The sequence below is a fragment of the Hyperolius riggenbachi genome, chromosome 3 (assembly GCF_040937935.1).
Source record: "Hyperolius riggenbachi isolate aHypRig1 chromosome 3, aHypRig1.pri, whole genome shotgun sequence".
NCBI classification, from domain to species: Eukaryota; Metazoa; Chordata; class Amphibia; order Anura; family Hyperoliidae; genus Hyperolius; species Hyperolius riggenbachi.
Window position 1 is genome coordinate 215,235,640 of NC_090648.1, and position 21,846 is coordinate 215,257,485.

At 44.8% G+C, this 21,846-nt stretch overlaps 1 protein-coding gene across 1 annotated transcript in view; it reads right to left on the bottom strand.

Moving 5' to 3' along the window:
• Positions 1-1,856: 1,856 nt before the first annotated feature.
• Positions 1,857-21,846, bottom strand: part of PTPN9 (protein tyrosine phosphatase non-receptor type 9) — a 75,060-nt gene continuing 55,070 nt past the window's right edge. Inside the window, exons 12-13 of the mRNA XM_068272570.1 lie at positions 21,215-21,422; positions 1,857-3,366 (exon numbers count right to left, since the gene is read on the bottom strand). Coding sequence (XP_068128671.1) covers positions 3,200-3,366; positions 21,215-21,422 — 375 coding nt within the window. The 3' untranslated portion in view covers positions 1,857-3,199. The remainder of the gene's footprint in view (positions 3,367-21,214; positions 21,423-21,846) is intronic.

The following is a 21,846-nucleotide window of genomic DNA, read 5'->3' on the forward strand; positions in this document are numbered from 1 at the left end:
GTACAACTTAAAAAGGTCATTGTACATTCGGTATAGTAAGAATATTATTAGAAAGTACCTCACATGCATATAACAACATTAAGTATACAAGTACAAACATGTCTTTCATCCACTTTCTATGCCTGCATCTTGCTCACTTCTGGCATAAGTCTTTTTACCTCATTGGCACTAGTAACCAGTGACCATCTACAGATCAGTGTGATATAACTGTTAGATGGTATAAGCATGGTATATGTTTGTGCTATAAGTGAGACAAGTCTTTTTTTAGAGAGACAAGCATTAAGGATAATGTGCCTTGGTTGCCTAAGAAAATTATTTTAGTAAATATTTATAATACTTTTAAATGGAAATTGTATTAAAGCTGATAATCTTACAAATACAAATTTGATGATGCAAAAAGAAGCAAAAACTGTACATTACTCTTGACTGTGAAATATGTGCGGCCATAAAGTCTCTTACGAATGTTGTTAGAACACTGCATACTTCAGCCTGGTTGTTATTTTGCCATTGTAATCTAAACCTAACAGGACCTGCAGCATGCATACTTATAACAGGTGCTCTTGATTTAGCACCACATGTATTTTGATGAGAAATAAGCATCTCATTGTCATGTTCCTAGTGCTAACTAGATGTGTTTGCATGGCCACACAAGGCAGCTATTTCATCACAAAGAACCAACAGGAGCTTAGACTGTTCAAGAAAAAATCTGTGCAAACTAAACAGCATACGATTGAAAAAATATTAACTGCAATGAAAATGGCAAATCTCCAAAAAATCAGTATCTCCAGAGATATTGGTTGCCAAAGGAATGACCGTTTCTTTTACAAGACATTGTTCACTTCTCCATTTCCCCCTCTCAAGTGTCCCTATTGGTCCTTAGTGTGATGAGTGGCTTTACTGAACAAGGGAACAATCAGGCACTCATTTTACTTTCGCCAGATTTTATCTGCCTGTTCTTGTAGTGTTTAGACAGGCAGTTGTCTTATAGGAGAATCTCTGGCTGTATTTTTTCACTGTAGGATCTAAAGGCACAACTCACACTGATATTTTCAAGCTGTGGCACACTTGAAAATACAAGAGTTAAACAGAAATGATTTAGGCGGAGCCTGGAATTCTGACCTTATAAGAGGAAGGGGAATGAAGGTTAATGTTAATTAAGGATGGATATAGAAAGTTGTTTACCCACAGAGTGGTGCCAAAGCACTGAGCATTATGCTGACTACAGCGCTTTCTAGACACTGATCTCAGTGCATAGGCTACCAAAACATGGAAGGCAGTATTCACAGACCCAGGTGGACCACAATGTTTCTTGTGGGAGAAAGTGCATTACTACTGCAAGTATTCACAATCATTTATTGACTATGGGATTGATTCACCAAACTGTGCTGCTAAAGCAGCGTAGCTTAATGACAGGAGTGAGAGCTCAGCGCACGCTATGCTACAGTAGCGCAGCTAGCGTATGCTGGAAACTTGCTTGCTCCTTCTAACTAATGGCCTCTCTACTAAACCCACCCTTAGCACCATCGGGTCCAGTGGCTTTAATTGATGCGATCCCTGCACTTTGATTGGTCCAATAGGCTGCCTGTCAAGTGACAGGCAGCCTACTGGTCCAATCAAAGCACTAGGGATCACATCCATGAAAGCCACTGGACCCGCCGGGGCTCCGGGCAGGGTCAGTGGAGCAGTGGTTAGTTAGAAGGAGCGAGCATAAGTTACCAGCGCAAGCTAGCTGCACTACCACAGCATAGCATGCACTGATCTTGCGCTCCTGTCATTAAGCTGCACTACTAAAGCAGTGCAGCTTGATAAATTAACCCCATAGTCACTAAATGATTGTGCATACTTGCAGTAGTAATGCACTTTTTCCCACAAGATCCACACCAAGCTTGAAGAATCAACCCCTGTGTGTTTTGATGGTGCCCTGTTATATTCAACTGTTTTTAACTGCATGTCTAACTTTGAAAATTGCGACCAAGTAGTACAGAAGGGGAAGGCAGAGGTCAGCTGGCAGCAATTCAGCTTATGTTAAAATGGTTCATCGACAACAAACAAATCACCTGTGAGTTATTTACCGATTTCCAAACAACAATACCCTACAGTTAGCCACCAGGGAGTGGATGCATAGCATCCCAACAGATTGGTTTTGTCAGATAATACTGACAATAGTACATTGATCTTCAGGGGTAATATGTGAAACTGACTGAAGTGTAACCCAGGTGTTCTAAGCATCAATGACAACCACATAATTCAGGCAATTCTAAATCATTTCTGTTCAACCCTCCTATGATATCAACTCTCTTTAACTTGTCATGTGTAATGGGGCAACTAGTAAAACCTACATGGTGTAGGTCTTACTTTAAGCAATTGTCAACAAGATTCTAATAATTCTTAGTTGATGTAAAGGTTATGCTAATTTTATGTAACTTTTGCTGTTTGGAAATTAACCATTTACAGCAGCCGCTGCTGCTTAGGTTGGTCCTTTTCCAAGCTGCCTAAAGTTGCATAGTATTTGCATCAACTTGGGATTATTAGCAGCTCTTTGACCATCACTACTAGCTGCGAACAACAGGTACTATCTTGATGCCATTTAGCTTACTGTATGCCCAAAAATCCATCCTCTCTTGCGAGATCTGAAATAACTGATAGAAAAATTGCCTTTAAAGGCCTCATCACAAAGCAGTGGACTCAAACCCATTATACTCACAGTACAGAAGATCACTAGGTTATACTGGGCATGAGCTGGTCCTCCAACTTATATTCCTCAATGCCAGTAGGCTAGACTGACCACGTTCTGTTTGAAAACTGATGCCCACTATACAGAGAAGGGTTCTCTCATAACCCACATTGGTCCTTATTATGATTGGAATGTCTTAAGTTATATATCATTTCATCTTACATGTGCCATTTATATGTGCAGATACCTAATTGTATAACAGAGGTATATTTATAGATTAACTGTTGTTTATGTAATCCCTTTGTTATTAAATGGAATTATTATCTATAGTGGCATATGAGAAGAGAATGTGCCCTAGAATATAATGCTGAGTATCTCCTGATGGGAAATAGTAGTAGTATTGCTTTGCATAGGAGCAATTGACTGCAATGCCTTACTATCTTTGTGGTACCCTAAGAGAAAGGAGGCTTATGTAGCCCTTAACTGAGGCCATTTGTCCCTTCATGAACAAAGTGGCACCTGATGTCAGCTGGCGAAGTGTTCTAGGATGGCCATATGACAGAAGTAGTACTGCTCTGGAGTTTGTATGCTTAATGCTCGTTGTTTGCGCATTCGCTGCACAGTCTGCTGGATGTTCAGGGAGCCCACATCTTCTATCTGGGATAAGCAGATGTCCAGTGTACAGAAAGTACCTAAAGGAAAGAGTTGCAAAATAGGCGTTTTCAGTCTGCAGTCAGAAGTGTGTTTTTCAATAGAGAAGTCTGGAACAGTAATATCAGTAATACATTAAAGCAATAGTGTCTTCCTATCAAAACTTATAACATGAAAAAAGAAACCAGTGCATAAAGAAAAAGCACAGATTGATAAGAAAAATATCTAGGAATAGCATGTCCTTGCCTCGTCTTAAAGAGACACTGAAGTCTCAAAAACAAATCTTTTTATTTAACAAATGTGTTTAACCACTTGAGGACCTAGGGCTTTCTACCCCTTAAGGACCGGCCACTTTTTTTCCATTCAGACCACTGCAGCTTTCACGGTTTATTGCTCGCTCATACAACCTACCACCTAAATGAATTTTGGCTCCTTTTCTTGTCACTAATAAAGCTTTCTTTTGGTGCTATTTGATTGCTCCTGCGATTTTTACTTTTTATTATATTCATCAAAAAAGACATGAATTTTGGCAAAAAAATGATTTTTTTAACTTTCTGTGCTGACATTTTTCAAATAAAGTAAAATTTCTGTATACATGCAGCGCGAAAAATGTGGACAAACATGTTTTTGATTAAAAAAAACCCATTCAGTGTATATTTATTGGTTTGGGTAAAAGTTATAGCGTTTACAAACTATGGTGCAAAAAGTGAATTTTCCCATTTTCAAGCATCTCTGACTTTTCTGACCCCCTGTCATGTTTCATGAGGGGCTAGAATTCCAGGATAGTATAAATACCCCCCAAATGACCCCATTTAGGAAAGAAGACATCCCAAAGTATTCACTGAGAGGCATAGTGAGTTCATAGAAGATATTATTTTTTGTCACAAGTAAGCGGAAAATGACACTTTGTGAGAAAAAAAAAAAAAAGTTTCCATTTCTTCTAACTTGCGACAAAAAAAAATGAAATCTGCCACGGACTCACCATGCCCCTCTCTGAATACCTTGAAGGGTCTACTTTCCAAAATGGGGTCATTTGTGGGGTGTGTTTACTGTCCTGACATTTTGGGGGGTGCTAAATTGTAAGCACCCCTGTAAAGCCTAAAGGTGCTCATTGGACTTTGGACCCCTTAGCGCAGTTAGGGCCCGTTCAGATCAGAAATGCGGATGGCCATGCGTGCGGAACGCGTGCGGACCGCAACGCGTACGAACGCATGGCCATCCGCGTTTGTGTGCGTTGCGTGGCTGATCCCATCACTGAAAAGTGAATGGGACAGCCACGCGTTTTTGCAAAATCTGCGTGCAGCATGCGTTCCCGGACCGCACAGGTCCGGAACGCATGCAGTGTGAACATCAGACATTGCACTCTATGCAATGTCTGATGTCGTGCGTTTTGGCCACCTGCACGCGTTTCCAAAACGCGGCTGGAAACGCGTGCAGTGTGAACGGGCCCTAAGGCTGCAAAAAAGTGCCACACATGTGGTATTGCCGTACTCAGGAGAAGTAGTATAATGTGTTTTGGGGTGTATTTTTACACATACCCATGCTGGGTGGGAGAAATATCTCTGTAAATGACAATTTGTTAATTTTTTTTTACACACAATTGTCCATTTACAGAGATCTTTCTCCCACTCAGCATGGGTATGTATAAAAATACACCACAAAACACATTATACTACTTCTCCTGAGTACGGCGATACCACATGTGTGGCACTTTTTTGCACCCTAACTGCGCTAAAGGGCCCAAAGTCCAATAAGTACCTTTAGGATTTCACAGGTCATTTTGAGAAATTTCGTTTCAAGACTACTCCTCACGGTTTAGGTCCCCTAAAATGCCAGGGCAGTATAGGAACCCCACAAATGACCCCATTTTAGAAAGAAGACACCCCAAGGTATTCCGTTAGGAGTATGGTGAGTTCATAGAAGATTTTATTTTTTGTCAAAAGTTAGCGGAAAATGACACTTTGTGAAAAAACACAATTAAAATCAATTTCCGCTAACTTGTGACAAAAAATAAAATCTTCTATGAACTCGCCATACTACTAACGGAATACCTTGGGGTGTCTTCTTTCTAAAATGGGGTCATTTGTGGGGTTCCTATACTGCCCTGGCATTTTAGGGGCCCTAAACCGTGAGGAGTAGTCTTGAAACGAAATTTCTCAAAATGACCTGTGAAATCCTAAAGGTACTCATTGGACTTTGGGCCCTTTAGCGCAGTTAGGGTGCAAAAAAGTGCCACACATGTGGTATCGCCATACTCGGGAGAAGTAGTACAATGTGATTTGGGGTGTATTTTTACACATACCCTTGCTGGGTGGGAGAAATACCTCTGTAAATGGACAATTGTGTGTAAAAAAATCTAAAGATTGTCATTTACAGAGGTATTTCTCCCACCCAGCATGGGTATGTGTAAAAATACACCCCAAATTACATTATACTACTTCTCCCGAGTACGGCGATACCACATGTGTGGCACTTTTTTGCACCCTAACTGCACTAAGGGGCCCAAAGTCCAATGAGTACCTTTAGGATTTCACAGGTCATTTTTGTTTCAAGACTACTCCTCGCGGTTTAGGGCCCCTAAAATGCCAGGGCAGTATAGGAACCCCACAAATGACCCCATTCTAGAAAGAAGACACCCCAAGGTATTCCGTTAGGAGTATGGTGAGTTCATAGAAGTTTTTATTTTTTTGTCACAAGTTAGCGGAAATTGATTTTAATAGTTTTTTTTCACAAAGTGTCATTTTCCGCTAACTTGTGACAAAAAATAAAATCTTCTATGAACTCACCATACTCCGTACGGAATACCTTTGGGTGTCTTCTTTCTAGAATGGGGTCATTTGTGGGGTTCCTATACTGCCCTGGCATTTTAGGGGCCCTAAACCGTGAGGAGTAGTCTTGAAACCAAATGTCGCAAAATGACCTGTGAAATCCTAAAGGTACTCATTGGACTTTGGGCCCCTTAGCGTACCTAGGGTGTAAAAAAGTGCCACACATGTGGTACCACCGTACTCAGGAGAAGTAGTATAATGCGTTTTGGGGTGTATTTTTACACATACCCATGCTAAGTGGGAGAAATATCTCTGTAAATGACAATTGTTTGATTTTTTTACACACAATTGTCCATTTACATAGAAATTTCTCCCACCCAGCATGGGTATGTGTAAAAATACACCCCAAAACACATTATACTACTTTTCCTGAGTACGGCGGTACCACATGTGTGACACTTTTTTGCAGCCTAGGTGCGCTAAGGGGCCCAACGTCCTATTCACAGATCATTTTGAAGCATCTGTTTTCTAGACTACTCCTCGCGGTTTAGGGCCCCTAAAATGCCAGGGCAGTATAGGAACCCCACAAGTGACCCCATTTTAGAAAGAAGACACCCCAAGGTATTCCGTTAGGTGTATGGCGAGTTCATAGAAGATTTTATTTTTTGTCACAAGTTAGTGAAAAATGACACTTTGTGAAAAGTGTGTAAAAATTAATTTCCGCTAACTTTTGACAAAAAATAAAATCTTCTATGAACTCGTCATACACCTAACAGAATACCTTGGGGTGTCTTTTTTTCTAAAATGGGGTCACTTGTGGGGTTCCTATACCGCCCTGGCATTTTACAGGCCCAAAACCGTGAGTAGTCTGGAAATCAAATGTCTCAAAATGACTGTTCAGGGGTATAAGCATCTGCAAATTTTGATGACAGGTGGTCTATGAGGGGGCGAATTTTGTGGAACCGGTCATAAGCAGGGTGGCCTTTTAGATGACAGGTTGTATTGGGCCTGATCTGATGGATAGGAGTGCTAGGGGGGGTGACAGGAGGTGATTGATGGGTGTCTCAGGGGGTGGTTAGAGGGGAAAATAGATGCAATCAATGCACTGGGGAGGTGATCGGAAGGGGGTCTGAGGGGGATCTGAGGGTTTGGCCGAGTGATCAGGAGCCCACACGGGGCAAATTGGGGCCTGATCTGATGGGTAGGTGTGCTAGGGGGTGACAGGAGGTGATTGATGGGTGTCTCAAGGTGTGATTAGAGGGGGGAATAGATGCAAGCAATGCACTGGCGAGGTGATCAGGGCTGGGGTCTGAGGGCATTCTGAGGGTGTGGGCGGGTGATTGAGTGCCCTAGGGGCAGATAGGGGTCTAATCTGATAGGTAGCAGTGACAGGGGGTGATTGATGGGTAATTAGTGGGTGCTTAGGGTAGAGAATAGATGGAAACACTGCGCTTGGGTGATGATCTGATGTCGGATCTGCGGGCGATCTATTGGTGTGGGTGGGTGATCAGATTGCCCATAAGGGGCAGGTTAGGGGCTGATTGTTGGGTGGCAGTGACAGGGGGTGATTGATGGGTGATAGGTGATTGACAGGTGATCAGTGGGTTATTACAGGGAAGGACAGATGTAATTAATGCACTGGTGAATTGATAAGGGGGGGGGGGGGTCTGAGGGCAATCTGAGCGTGTGGGCGGGTGATTGGGTGCCCGCAAGGGGCAGATTAGGGTCTGATCTGATAGGTAACAGTGACAGGTGGTGATAGGGGGTGATTGATGGGTAATTAGTGGGTGTTTAGAGAAGATAACAGATGTAAACGATACATTTGGGAGGTAATCTGACGGCGGGTTTGCGGGCGATCTAATGGTGTGGGTGGGTGATCAGATTGCTCGCAAGGGGCAGGTTAGGGGCTGATTGATGGGTGGCAGTGACAGGGGGTGATTGATGGGTGATAGGTGATTGGCAGGTGATTGACAGGTCATCAGTGGGTTATTACAGGGAAGAACAGATGTAATTAATGCACTGGTGAATTGATAAGGGGGGGTCAGAGGGCAATCTGAGCGTGTGGGCGGGTGATTGGGTGCCCGCAAGGGGCAGATTAGGGTCTGATCTGATAGGTAAAAGTGACAGGTGGTGATAGGGGGTGATTGATGGGTAATTAGTGGGTGTTTAGAGGAGAGAATAGATGTAAACAATGGATTTGGGAGGTGATCTGATGTCGGATCTGTGGGCGATCTATTGGTGTGGGGGGGTGATCAGATTGCCCGCAAGGGGCAGGTTAGGGGCTGATTGATGGCGTACGTTAAAAAGGGGCGCTGGGAAAAAAGGGCGCCAGGTTTTTAACGATAAGCATGGATAACGTTTAAAAATGTATTGTACTGTATTTCGTTTAAAATTAATGGTTTTTAAAGTTATAAATCGTTAAATAATGTGCATTAAATCGGCAATTGTAAAAACGTTAATCTTTCGTTTAAATACTGAAACGTATAATAACGTTTAAAAAAAAATTTACTAAGTAACCCTCCCTGTACCTACCCCTAACCCCTAGACCCCCCTGTTGATGCCTAAACCTAAGACCCCCCTGTTGGTGCCTAAGTAACCCTCCCTGTACCTACCCCTAACCCCTAGACCCCCCTGTTAGTGCCTAAACCTAAGACCCCCCTGTTGGTGCCTAAACCTAAGACCCCCCTGTTAGTGCCTAAACCTAAGACCCCCCTGTTGGTGCCTAAACCTAAGACCCCCCTGTTGGTGCCTAAACCTAAGACCCCCTGTTGGTGCCTAAACCTAAGACCCCCCTGTTGGTGCCTAAACCTAAGACCCCCCTGTTGGTGCCTAAGCCTAAGACCCCCCTGTTGGTGCCTAAACCTAAGACCCCCCTGTTGGTGCCTAAACCTAAGACCCCCCTGTTGGTTTTTTCGTTTAAAAATAATGTAAAAAAAAAATGTACTGTTTTTCGTTTAAAAATAATGTTTGAAAAAAAATATTGTACTGTTTTTCGTTTAAAAATAATATTTAAAAATGTATAAATAATGTGTAATCATGAGAAGCAGTAATAAAACATTAAGTCTCCGGGCGCCGCTTTTAAAACGTTATTTTTCTCCGGCGCCCTTTTTTTTTATCGGGCGCCCATTAAACGATATTTATTATAGGAGTGAATGGCGGCGCCCGATTTTTCCACTAGCCTCAGGCGCCCGAATTTACTGTTCCCGATTGATGGGTGGCAGTGACAGGGGGTGATTGACGGGTGATTGACAGGTGATTGACAGGTGATCAGGGGGATAGATGTATACAGTAAACAGGGGGGGGGGTGGTCTGGGGGGGGGGGTCTGGGGAGAATCTGAGGGGTGGGGGGTGATCAGGAGGGGGCAGGGAGCAGGGGGGGGGGGATAAAAAAAAAATAGCGTTGACAGATAGTGACAGGGAGTGATTGATGGGTGATTAGGGGGGTGATTGGGTGCAAACAGGGGTCTGGGGGGTGGGCAGGGGGGGGTCTGAGGGGTGCTGTGGGCGATCTGGGGCAGGGGGGGGAGAAATCAGTGTGCTTGGGTGCAGACTAGGGTGGCTGCAGCCTGCCCTGGTGGTCCCTCGGACACTGGGACCACCAGGGCAGGAGGCAGCCTGTATAATACACTTTGTAAACATTACAAAGTGTATTATACACTTTGTATGCGGCGATCGCGGGGTTAACATCCCGCCGGCGCTTCCGTATAGCCGGCGGGATGTTGCGGCGGGCGAGCGGTGACAGGCGCCGGCGGAGGATCGCGTCACGGATGACGCGATCGCTCCGCCCATGCCCTTAGAAGGACCGCCGCCTCTGTGGGTGAGCCGGTCCTTCAGGGCTCCACTTCCCGGCCGCCGCTGTGCGTTAGGCGGTCGGGAAGTGGTTAACATATTAGCCCTAACTAAACCGCCGCATTCCCGCCGCTGTAAACTATCTAAATCCCCCCTAACTCACCCTCCCTCTCCCCTGCAAAATCCACGACTTTCTTGGTCGTGGATTTTACTGCCCTAAGCGCTTCCGTGTGAGGCAGAGCTGTAGCCCTGCCTCACACGCGTCTGACAGCGGCGGATCTCCGTCTCTCCCCCGCCCCTCTCAGTGAAGGAAGACTGAGAGGGGTGGGGGAGAGGCGGCGATCCGGGCTGACAGACACGCTGTGAGGCAGAGCTGCGGCTCATAGCTCTGCCTCTCACAAAAGCGCTGCCCGGATTGCCCCCCGGGGAGTTTGGGGGGGATTTACATAGTGTACAGCGTCGGGAATGCCGCAGTTTAGTTAGGGCTAACATTAAACGTTTGTTAAATAAAAATACTTTATTTTGAGACTTCAGAGTCTCTTTAAGGCTGTGCATCACCCAACAATATTGAGAATTAAGCTTGAATGAGATACAAGAGAGAGTGGTAAGGCTTAAGCTAGGACCTGCAATGTGTTGGGTATCTGCAGTTTGCCCTATTTGTGGGTTGGGTTTGAGTAGCTAGCAATTGTGTGTGAATGGGATGATGATTTGGTGCGAGTATAAAATTCTGTGTGCCGGGTTTGGTTTTGTGTAGATGGCTGCTTTGTATATACCATTCATGATTTTAATGCACTGTTGTTGGCTGGCTTCTACCTACTTTAAGACTGAGCTCAATACATTTAACAGGTAACATGCTAGAAACCAGAATAAGTGATAAGGTAAGCGGCACTTCACCTTTTCTCACTAGGAGCTTGAGGCCAGTTTCACATTGAATATCGGCGTTAGAGGTGCAGGCCACCCGCCAAAAACAGCCCTTCGGGTATTACCATGTTACTATGCTGTAATCCTCGTCTGGCAGCAGGCCAAGCAGGAAGTGACACTCACTTTCTGTGGCTGAATCGATGATGTGTGCGTAAGTGTATTGCTAAAATACGCTTTCCACGTCTGATCGAACACATGAATGCTGAACATGGAGGGAGGACTTCCGAAATGAGGGGAATAGGTTTGTTACAGGTCCTACCTTGCAGCACAGGAGGGAATAGAGAGGCCCTTTTACTGCAGAAAGAAGCTTGGTTAATTAGTATCACAGAAGCTCTGGGCCCTTTAGGTCTCAATGAGCGCAATGACTTGACATGTTTCCTATGAGTCTTAATTTATTGTATGATACTAACCCACGCCTTGCCTCCCCTAGTATCTTTCTCCACAAATGAGAATGGACTTCTTTCAAAATTCTTGTAGATGTGAATTTTGAGAGGTCTTTAGCATCAATTGTTTCTAGTAGAGTATCAATTGTTTCTAGTAGACGCCATTTTCTCGAGAAGAAAGGATAACTGATTACTATGTTAGGTTAATAATTGCTGAAAATTTGATTTATTGTTCAATGATGAGTTTAGACTTAACCTCCTGAGCGGTCTGGACGAGCTCAGCTCGTCCATCACCGCCGGAGGCTGCCGCTCAGGCCCTGCTGGGCCGATTTTTATCAAATAAAGTGCAGCACACGCAGCCGGCACTTTGCCAGCCGCGTGTGCTGCCTGATCGCCGCCGCTCTGCGGCGATTCGCCGCGAGCAGCGGCGAAAGAGGGCCCCCCTAGCCGCCTGAGCCCTGCGCAGCCGGAACAAAAAGTTCCGGCCAGCGCTAAGGGCTGGATCGGAGGCGGCTGACGTCAGGACGTCGGCTGACGTCGATGACGTCACTCCGCTCGTCGCTATGGCGACGATATAAGCAAAACAAGGAAGGCCGCTCATTGCGGCCTTCCTTGTTTATTCTGGGCGCCGGAGGCGATCGGAAGATCGCCTCCGGAGCGCCCTCTAGTGGGCTTTCATGCAGCCAACTTTCAGTTGGCTGCATGAAATAGTTTTTTTTTTATTTAAAAAAAACCCTCCCGCAGCCACCCTGGCGATTTAATCAGAACGCCAGGGTGGTTAAAACTAAGTATGTTGTTAAAAGTAATAGCCGGGTGAAGGGAAATTATAAGGGTGGATTGCTACTTTCCCTCACCAGTTAGCTCCTTTTCTGGCACCCTTTTCGTCTCTTCCCACCTCCTCTTTAGGTTAGAGGCATGGATTGAATGCAGGCAGGGTTTTTTCCTTTTGGGTTTTGAAACCCGTGTAGTTAGCATTTTGGCCACATCGCGTAAACATCCGGCGTGGAAATCACGCAGAATGGTTACCTCGTAACCACTAGAACGTGATGGTAGGCCCGGATGACGTCGGCGGAAGTGAGGGTGTGTCAGAGTGACGGTGGTGTGCCTAAATAGGCGGAAGACGCCGTCTCTCGCATACTAGAAGCCAACGACGCACTCCACGCGGATGTACCGGATGGACCCGCGTGGCCCACTTCACAGGGACCCAAGGCGTTCCATCTTGCCCCTCTGATGAGGCCCCCAGCAACTATGGGCGAAACGGCTGTTAGGGCAGCAACCCTGGAACATCCCTAAGCGCACCCACGCTTCCATTCTCATCCATGCCTGCCACCACATGTCTACACTAACGCAAGTATAGCCTGCACTGCTCATTTTTCTTGCTCCTCACATGCTTTCTGGCTTGGCTCCGAGCTTGCAAGGTTTATGATGTGCTGATGGACTGATCTTGTCACGATCTTGTCAGATATGTGCATGAAATGACAATAAATGGTGTTGGTTTTATTCTGAGAGTGCCTGCCAGTCTTTCCTTCCTTGTGAAATTAAAATACGCTTTCGCGCATGCACAATGAGTACAACTTGCAGCCAGCATTTTCAAAAAACATGCATTGCCATAGACTTACATGACTTCCAGTCCGCCACAGGGTATCGTTGGTATGTGCTCATATGAACTACCCCATAGCCATTAGGCTGCGGCAAAATGCCACACCTTGCCAGTATGAAAGGGCCATGAATTTATTTGATCTTGCTAAGCCTACTTATTGAATAGGTAGGAGCAATGAGTGAGCTGTACCTGGTTAGGTAGATAAGAGTCAGAGGGCCTGATTTACTAAGGCATCTCCAAATATATCATATGTTCTTTCTAATAAATTCAGATCATCTGACCGCTCTGTGCTTATACAAATTTAAGCTTATATGGTGGTTTGCCATTTTGAAGGTAAATTCACCTTCACATCTTCTAGGGCACTTCTATTGTCCTTAGTCTATCCAGAAAGGTTATCTGACCTCTCAACCAGAGTAGCAGCTAAGTCTGACATGTTAAGAGTGTGCATTGGATTTGTGTCTGGGGTAATAAAGTATTGTAGAATCTCTTTGGAGTAGCCAGTGTTTATGATTTTGTGGCATTTGGATGAGCTCTTCTGAATGAAGAGTGGTCCTTGTTTTCTAGGTCTCCATGTAAAAGGATACTCTAGACTGGTGTGTCTAAACTAAGGGAACTCTGCTGGTAGTGCATGTCAACCTATATACCTTGCTCCACAGAGGTTGCAAGGGGTGGGCCACTTAATCACTTGAACCCTCACGGTGTGCTAGTCCATCTAGTTATGCACAGTGTAAAAAAAACATCTACATCATTGTGGTGGTTACCTCCTTTATGCTGCATCCTTCCTGAATCATACTGGTGGAGCAACAAGCTCCAACATACTAGTTTCCTGTTGGTTTTGGCAGTGTGGGTTACTGGACCAACCTGACACTTATTTTGTTTAACTGTCAGCCTGCAACTATTACACTACCTCAAATAAAATCACTGAGGTCTTCAGTCACTCACATTGAAATTTGCGCGGCCAAATTCTCCGTGCAGGGTGAAGCTGAGTGGTTGGCAACTAACGCTATTCCTCGTCCTCCTGCATCCTCCTCCATCCCACGTTGGTCTTGCTGGGCCCCTTCGAAGTCACAGATGACAATTTGTCAGGCTGTGGCGCCTGCAATATTTACCTTCCCCAGCTCCAGCACAGGAGTGGCTCTAAACTCAGGATCAGGTGGAAATAGCCTATCTGTAAGGCTTGGTGGTGTATTCTCCACAGTCAGCATGCAACGCATGAGCTGGCGTGGAGGAGGTACACACACTAGCACCAGGAAACAGGCTATCCCTAGTATAGTGGAGGGGAGGACTGACTCCAATAGGAGATTGTGGCGCACAGAGCCGGTGCAGATCTGACAGCCACAAACAATGCTTACGTTATAACGTCTCAGCGCAAAGTAGCGCTGAGCGCACAAACCAGAACTGAGGAGATCAGGACAGGTAGACAGAATGAACGCTTGCTAGCTAGCGGCTACTTAGCGACAGCAAGCGTCCAAAACCAGACAGACTGGAATGAGGCAGCCAATGCGATGCGGCGATGGCGTGCCTCACAAAGACAGGACAGGATAGTCAGAAAATAGCAGGATTAAGATAGATGAACGTAACACAGATAAATATACAATAAGTATGTTTTCCTAGCGTATTACAATTACAGCTATCAATGAAACTATTTGTAACGTCTGACTAACATATGTATATATCGGCAATGAACCGATATATGACATAAGCAGGAACGCTGACTAGGACTGGAGTAATACAGGGAACAGGACTCAGAAGGATTCGCTATCTCTTCGCAGAGATGAACGCAATCCACAAACAGTAACAGAACAGGATTCAGAAGGATTCGTTATCTCTTCGCAGAGATGAACGCAATCCACAAACAGAACCAGGAGCAGGGTAACTACCTCAGCACGGGTGGTCACGGTACGCGCAACCTACCAAAACGTGCTGGAAAGCTGACTAACTGCACACAGGATATAAACAGTTCGTGTACGTATACATCAGCGACACTGATGTATTAACGTAACACAAATACAAGGAAAATAATAAACGTGCTGGTATGCATATATATTGGCAATGAACCAATATATGATGCAAAGACCAGCAAAGTATCTTTATAACAAGAAACACGATCGGGGGCTAAAGCGACAGCAAGGCAGGCTTAAGCTGAAGCTATGAAAACCCAAGGAAACCCTGCAGGAAGCAGATCTTTATACTGAGGTCATCCAATGGGAGCAGACATGCAGATTCCCACACAGGTGAATGATAATCAGTCACAAGCTGACAGCAGGGAAAGACAGACAAAGCTATGCAACTTGCATGGAAATAGATCAGAACTGCCTGAGCTGCAGCACTACTACTTCCAGTAATAGCTGCTGCAGCAGCGATCATTACAGTACCCCCGCCTTTAAAAGCGGATTCCAGACGCTTTTCAAAACCGAAATTCCCAACAAAACAGTCTGACTGATAATTCATGATGACCGGGACAGCCCGGCAAGACCGAATTCCAGAATCAGTCCCCACAAGACTGGACCCATCAGAACCAGAACCTACAGAACCACGCCCATCAGTACCACAAGCCCCAGTGTGACACCCATCAGAACCATGATTTCCAGAAGAAAGCCCTCCGAAATTCCCTGAGCGATACCCACCGCCTTCCAGGAACCGTTCAGAAACGCCAAAGCCTTTGCAATGCCCACCGGTACTGTCTTTACCAACACAAAACCCACTGTTGAACCAGTCCAAGGTACCAGGACAGGTTTTCTCAGAGACCTCCCAGAACACCTTGAAGCTCCAAAGAGATCCCCATATGTCAGAACGCCCCTTATGCTCACATGGAGAACTATCAAGAACCCCTATGGAACCTAGGGCAATTCCCGAGTCAGGGCCACAAGGACAAACATCAATATCAGGGCTTTCAGGGACCAGAACCATCTCTGGGCATGCAGGCAGACTGGCAACATCAGAACGTGTTCCCACTAAGGAAGCATCAGAGCACGCTAACACCTTAGACACACTTGGGCATTCTGGCACACAAAGAACATCTGGGCACACCGGCACAAGAGAAACCTCTGGGCATGTCAAGGAACTGTGAGCCTCAGGGTCAGCCAAGACAGGACCAAAACCAGGACTGGCCAAAAAAAAATCATCATGACTAAACTTCGCAACCACTGGACTTTTACACGAGAATGCTGGATCAGACTTAGATGTCGCTGATTCCAGCAAAGTCAGTAACAAATCAGATTCAGGGGCACCAACAAAACAGGACAAATCTTCTGATGTATGCACTGAACCAGATAGGGACTCCACAACTACCTCTGGACTGGACAGAGACTCATTTAATACACTGGATTGGAGCTCATGAGGCGCTGCAGAACAAGTCAGTATTGCAGCAGCCCCCACTGGACTAGGCAAAACTGAGGAATTCCCTGGACAGGAAGGGGACTCTGGAACCTCTGCCACAGCGGCCAGAGAACTAGAATCTTTCAGGATACAGGGCTGGGTTTCAGGAACACTCATCGGACCGGACTGAAATTCTGAGATTTCTATTATTTTGACCAGAGAATCAGAATTATCCATGTTACAGGGCAAGACTTCTGAAACATTCAGAGGACAGGGCTGGAGTTCCTCGGCTGTTACAACACTGGAGAGGGACTCAACAACATTGGTTAAATCAGACTGTGTACAGGGCAAGGTATCTGACACACTTGCTGACGAGGACAATATTTCAATGGCTTCTGCTTTGCTGGGCAGAAATTCATGAAGTTTTATTAGAGCAGACTGTAATTCCAAAACAGCTGCTAGACAAGTGAATATTACTGCAACACCAACTGAGGTAAGCAGTGCTTCAGCCTCCTCTGCTAGAGGGTTTAAAGTATCCAAAATACTGGGTGAAGCATAAGACTCTGCGACCACAGCTTCACTGGACAGGATCACTGAACAGTCCATATTGCAGGGCAAAACCATGGAAGCACCTGCTGGACAGCATAATGATTCTGTGACCGGAGTTTCATTGGAGAGATCTACTGCACAATTCATGGTACAGGGCAAATTTATTGGAAAATTTTCTGAACAAGGTAATAATTCTGCGATTTCAGGTTCACATAGCAGATGCTCTGAGCTATTCACGAAACTAGAGCGAGGTGTAGAAACAGGAAGATCAAGACACAATGTTTGCGCATCTGCTGGATCAGACAGGAGTTGAACTTTATTAACACAGGTAATTTCTGCAGAAGTGTTTGCAGAGACAGGCAAGATTTTTCTGGTGTCTGTTTCACTAAACAAAGAGTCATGAGTACTGGCTAGGCTGGACTCGGAAGTCAGCAGGACCTCTGGATTCTCTGCTGAGAAATTTGCGCAGGGCAAGGTTAAGAATGTATCAGTGGCTTCTGTTTTACTGGGAAGTAACACTGAGTTATCCATGGTACAGGGTGGAATTGCAGGAACTTCAATTTCACACAAAAAGAGCTCCGAATCACCTGCTGAATCAGCCAAAGGTGCTGAAGCAGGCGGGTCAGAACGCCAAATTTGCGAATTCGGAGTCACAAAAAAATCATCCAAAATCAGTTCCCACACATCAATCAATGGAGCCACAAAGTCATACTCACACACACCAGTTTTTATTAGGTTATAGGCAGACTTAATGCATGCATTCAATACCAATTCACTTTTTACACTGTAAAATTGACAAAATGAACTTGAATCATTCTTCCATTCATTGACCAGAGCTTCCATCTCTCCTTTCTCAAATGGAGGATTCCAAGCATACTTAACAGGCAGATCATGGTTTGCAGATATGATTGTGGCAGGCACATGTATAGGGTTAATTAGCAGGTGATTGGCAGATTCCTTATTCTTAAGAATCTCCAATACCTGTAGCAAGTGTTGAACTGTAGTGTATGCAAACTTCCCTTGGTTCACAAATAAGTTGATTTGTTCAATACTCTGTAATATCTCATCATAATCATACTCAGATAATTCTTTTAAACAAAAATCTTTATTTTCCCTAGCCAGGGAGGAAAGTTCATTAGTAGTTTCATAAGTCCATTTAACTCCCCTGAAAGACAATTGCATTTCATTATCTGTTAATGGCAGAATCTCATTATAGGTCTCAGTCGCTAAGGATAACGATTCTGCAGATTGGAAACGTTTCTTAGAACGTTTGCGTTTTGCCTTTGACCTTGCGGTTTTTGGTGATTTATTCAAAGCTGCAGGAAAATTATCAGTAACACTTTCTGCTTGCTGCTCATTCTTGCAAGCAATTGAAGGAGCAGCTGATTGGCCTGCTGCCAGGAGTTCATTTAGAGGAAAAGGCAATGGATCTATGCGCAACCAGTTATGGATCACAAACGCTAGAAATTCCAGTGGTCTCTCTTTCAAATCGGAATGATTGAGAACATCAAATGCCCACTGGAATAATTCCCCTTTAAACAAAATATAACTTAGTTGGAGTGCCCAGGTTGAAACAGGAGTCGCTTGGAGATCAGGATTGGTCAGGAACCTGGCACATTCAGAGAAAAACTCATTTTCTGTTTCAGAGCTAAGTTCTTCAAATTTCTTAAAGGAACAGGAACCATAATTAACAGTGTCATACTTTCTGCAGCTAAGTCTGACATGTTAAGAGTGTGCATTGGATTTGTGTCTGGGGTAATAAAGTATTGTAGAATCTCTTTGGAGTAGCCAGTGTTTATGATTTTGTGGCATTTGGATGAGCTCTTCTGAATGAAGAGTGGTCCTTGTTTTCTAGGTCTCCATGTAAAAGGATACTCTAGACTGGTGTGTCTAAACTAAGGGAACTCTGCTGGTAGTGCATGTCAACCTATATACCTTGCTCCACAGAGGTTGCAAGGGGTGGGCCACTTAATCACTTGAACCCTCACGGTGTGCTAGTCCATCTAGTTATGCACAGTGTAAAAAAAACATCTACATCATTGTGGTGGTTACCTCCTTTATGCTGCATCCTTCCTGAATCATACTGGTGGAGCAACAAGCTCCAACATACTAGTTTCCTGTTGGTTTTGGCAGTGTGGGTTACTGGACCAACCTGACACTTATTTTGTTTAACTGTCAGCCTGCAACTATTACACTACCTCAAATAAAATCACTGAGGTCTTCAGTCACTCACATTGAAATTTGCGCGGCCAAATTCTCCGTGCAGGGTGAAGCTGAGTGGTTGGCAACTAACGCTATTCCTCGTCCTCCTGCATCCTCCTCCATCCCACGTTGGTCTTGCTGGGCCCCTTCGAAGTCACAGATGACAATTTGTCAGGCTGTGGCGCCTGCAATATTTACCTTCCCCAGCTCCAGCACAGGAGTGGCTCTAAACTCAGGATCAGGTGGAAATAGCCTATCTGTAAGGCTTGGTGGTGTATTCTCCACAGTCAGCATGCAACGCATGAGCTGGCGTGGAGGAGGTACACACACTAGCACCAGGAAACAGGCTATCCCTAGTATAGTGGAGGGGAGGACTGACTCCAATAGGAGATTGTGGCGCACAGAGCCGGTGCAGATCTGACAGCCACAAACAATGCTTACGTTATAACGTCTCAGCGCAAAGTAGCGCTGAGCGCACAAACCAGAACTGAGGAGATCAGGACAGGTAGACAGAATGAACGCTTGCTAGCTAGCGGCTACTTAGCGACAGCAAGCGTCCAAAACCAGACAGACTGGAATGAGGCAGCCAATGCGATGCGGCGATGGCGTGCCTCACAAAGACAGGACAGGATAGTCAGAAAATAGCAGGATTAAGATAGATGAACGTAACACAGATAAATATACAATAAGTATGTTTTCCTAGCGTATTACAATTACAGCTATCAATGAAACTATTTGTAACGTCTGACTAACATATGTATATATCGGCAATGAACCGATATATGACATAAGCAGGAACGCTGACTAGGACTGGAGTAATACAGGGAACAGGACTCAGAAGGATTCGCTATCTCTTCGCAGAGATGAACGCAATCCACAAACAGTAACAGAACAGGATTCAGAAGGATTCGTTATCTCTTCGCAGAGATGAACGCAATCCACAAACAGAACCAGGAGCAGGGTAACTACCTCAGCACGGGTGGTCACGGTACGCGCAACCTACCAAAACGTGCTGGAAAGCTGACTAACTGCACACAGGATATAAACAGTTCGTGTACGTATACATCAGCGACACTGATGTATTAACGTAACACAAATACAAGGAAAATAATAAACGTGCTGGTATGCATATATATTGGCAATGAACCAATATATGATGCAAAGACCAGCAAAGTATCTTTATAACAAGAAACACGATCGGGGGCTAAAGCGACAGCAAGGCAGGCTTAAGCTGAAGCTATGAAAACCCAAGGAAACCCTGCAGGAAGCAGATCTTTATACTGAGGTCATCCAATGGGAGCAGACATGCAGATTCCCACACAGGTGAATGATAATCAGTCACAAGCTGACAGCAGGGAAAGACAGACAAAGCTATGCAACTTGCATGGAAATAGATCAGAACTGCCTGAGCTGCAGCACTACTACTTCCAGTAATAGCTGCTGCAGCAGCGATCATTACACTATCCCAGTCAGGTAGCAAGTCGCCTGCGCAGTAGAGTGGACCCGACTGGGATCGGCTATTTCCACCTGATCCCGAGCCGAGAGCTGCGTCTGCGCCTGCACTGGAGCCGGGGAAGGTAAATATTTACATGGCCGCCGTTCGGAGCGGCCCAGCGAGACCACAGTGGGACAGAAGAGGACGGGGGAAGCCTTGATAGGATCCAGAGGCTTTCCCCTCCCAAGGAAAGAACACCCAGGGGCATTTTTTTCTGTTACAGGGTTTCTTTAAATGGTCTCTGGTTCAGAATTACTGACATACATGAACATTTGCATGATATTCTAATCTTTCGAGTTTCACCTGTATCATCTTAAAGTGGACCCAAACCAAACATTTTTTTAATTCAAAATATTTAGTTGCACCAATCTGACACATACAAAGATAAATAAACACTCCTTCAAGCCTATGAGTATTTCAGTGCATGCTTTTCAGCCTTCTCCTTGTATAACAAGGGTTATACAGGTGGCAGCCATTAGCAATTCCTCCTTTGCCGGACACCTTCTACTCCACCAGTTTGCCGGATTCTGGCCCGGCAATATGAAAGGAAGGGAGGGGTTTCTCCACTAAGTGTAAAATATTTTATATTTGTCATCATGCAGCTGAAAAAAGGCTGCTATTTATTATTATAATTTAGAAAATAGATTTCATTTCTGAAATTTTGTATTTTTAATTTGGGTCCACTTTAAACATAAGCATGGAATACTTTTTTTAGGGTTTATAAAACATTAAAAAGGAGAGATACAGAACTACTGTACATCTTTAATGATATATTTAAACTGATACATTCTTGTTTTTTGCCAGTATCATAAATTCCAGTGATTGTGATTCGCACGTGCTCCTCTCACAAACACACAAAAATACCTGTTCTTCCAATGCCTGCGCTGCAGTGTACCACTATGGGAGGACCCCCAGCAGGACCTTTCCACTGGTTTCCAAGTTCATTCACCAATCTTTTCTCTTCCTTCTTCACAGCTTCACGAAACTTGATAAGGGCAGCAGCAGAGCTGGGTACCCCAAAATCTGGCCAGCTCAGGAACTGCATATGAGTAACCTGCCTTCTCTCCCGTCCCTGGTAGATGAGGAAAAATATAATATATAGGTACACAAAAACAAATGAAAAAAATAAAAATATTATGGAAATAGTGATATGGGACAGTAAGTAAAGTAATATATACAGGACAGTAAGTAAAGTAAACTGCAAAACACAAAAGGCCATAGCAAATAGCATAAATCACTTTCCAACCTTGAATAACAGGGAAAAACGCAGGATTTTTAAGAGGGGGGGGGGGGGGGATTCCTGAAAGGTCCGGAAGCACTTATGTCCTCGAGTGCTTCCGAAGACAGGTGGCTCCATACTGCCCATGCACAAAAGTGCGCTGGCGTATTACGGGGCTGCCTGCCTTTGGAAGTACTCAAGGACACAAGTGTTTCTGAGGGCTTCTGGTAGCAGCAAATTTGAACGGGGGACAGCGCTGGAACAACTCCCCGAGAAA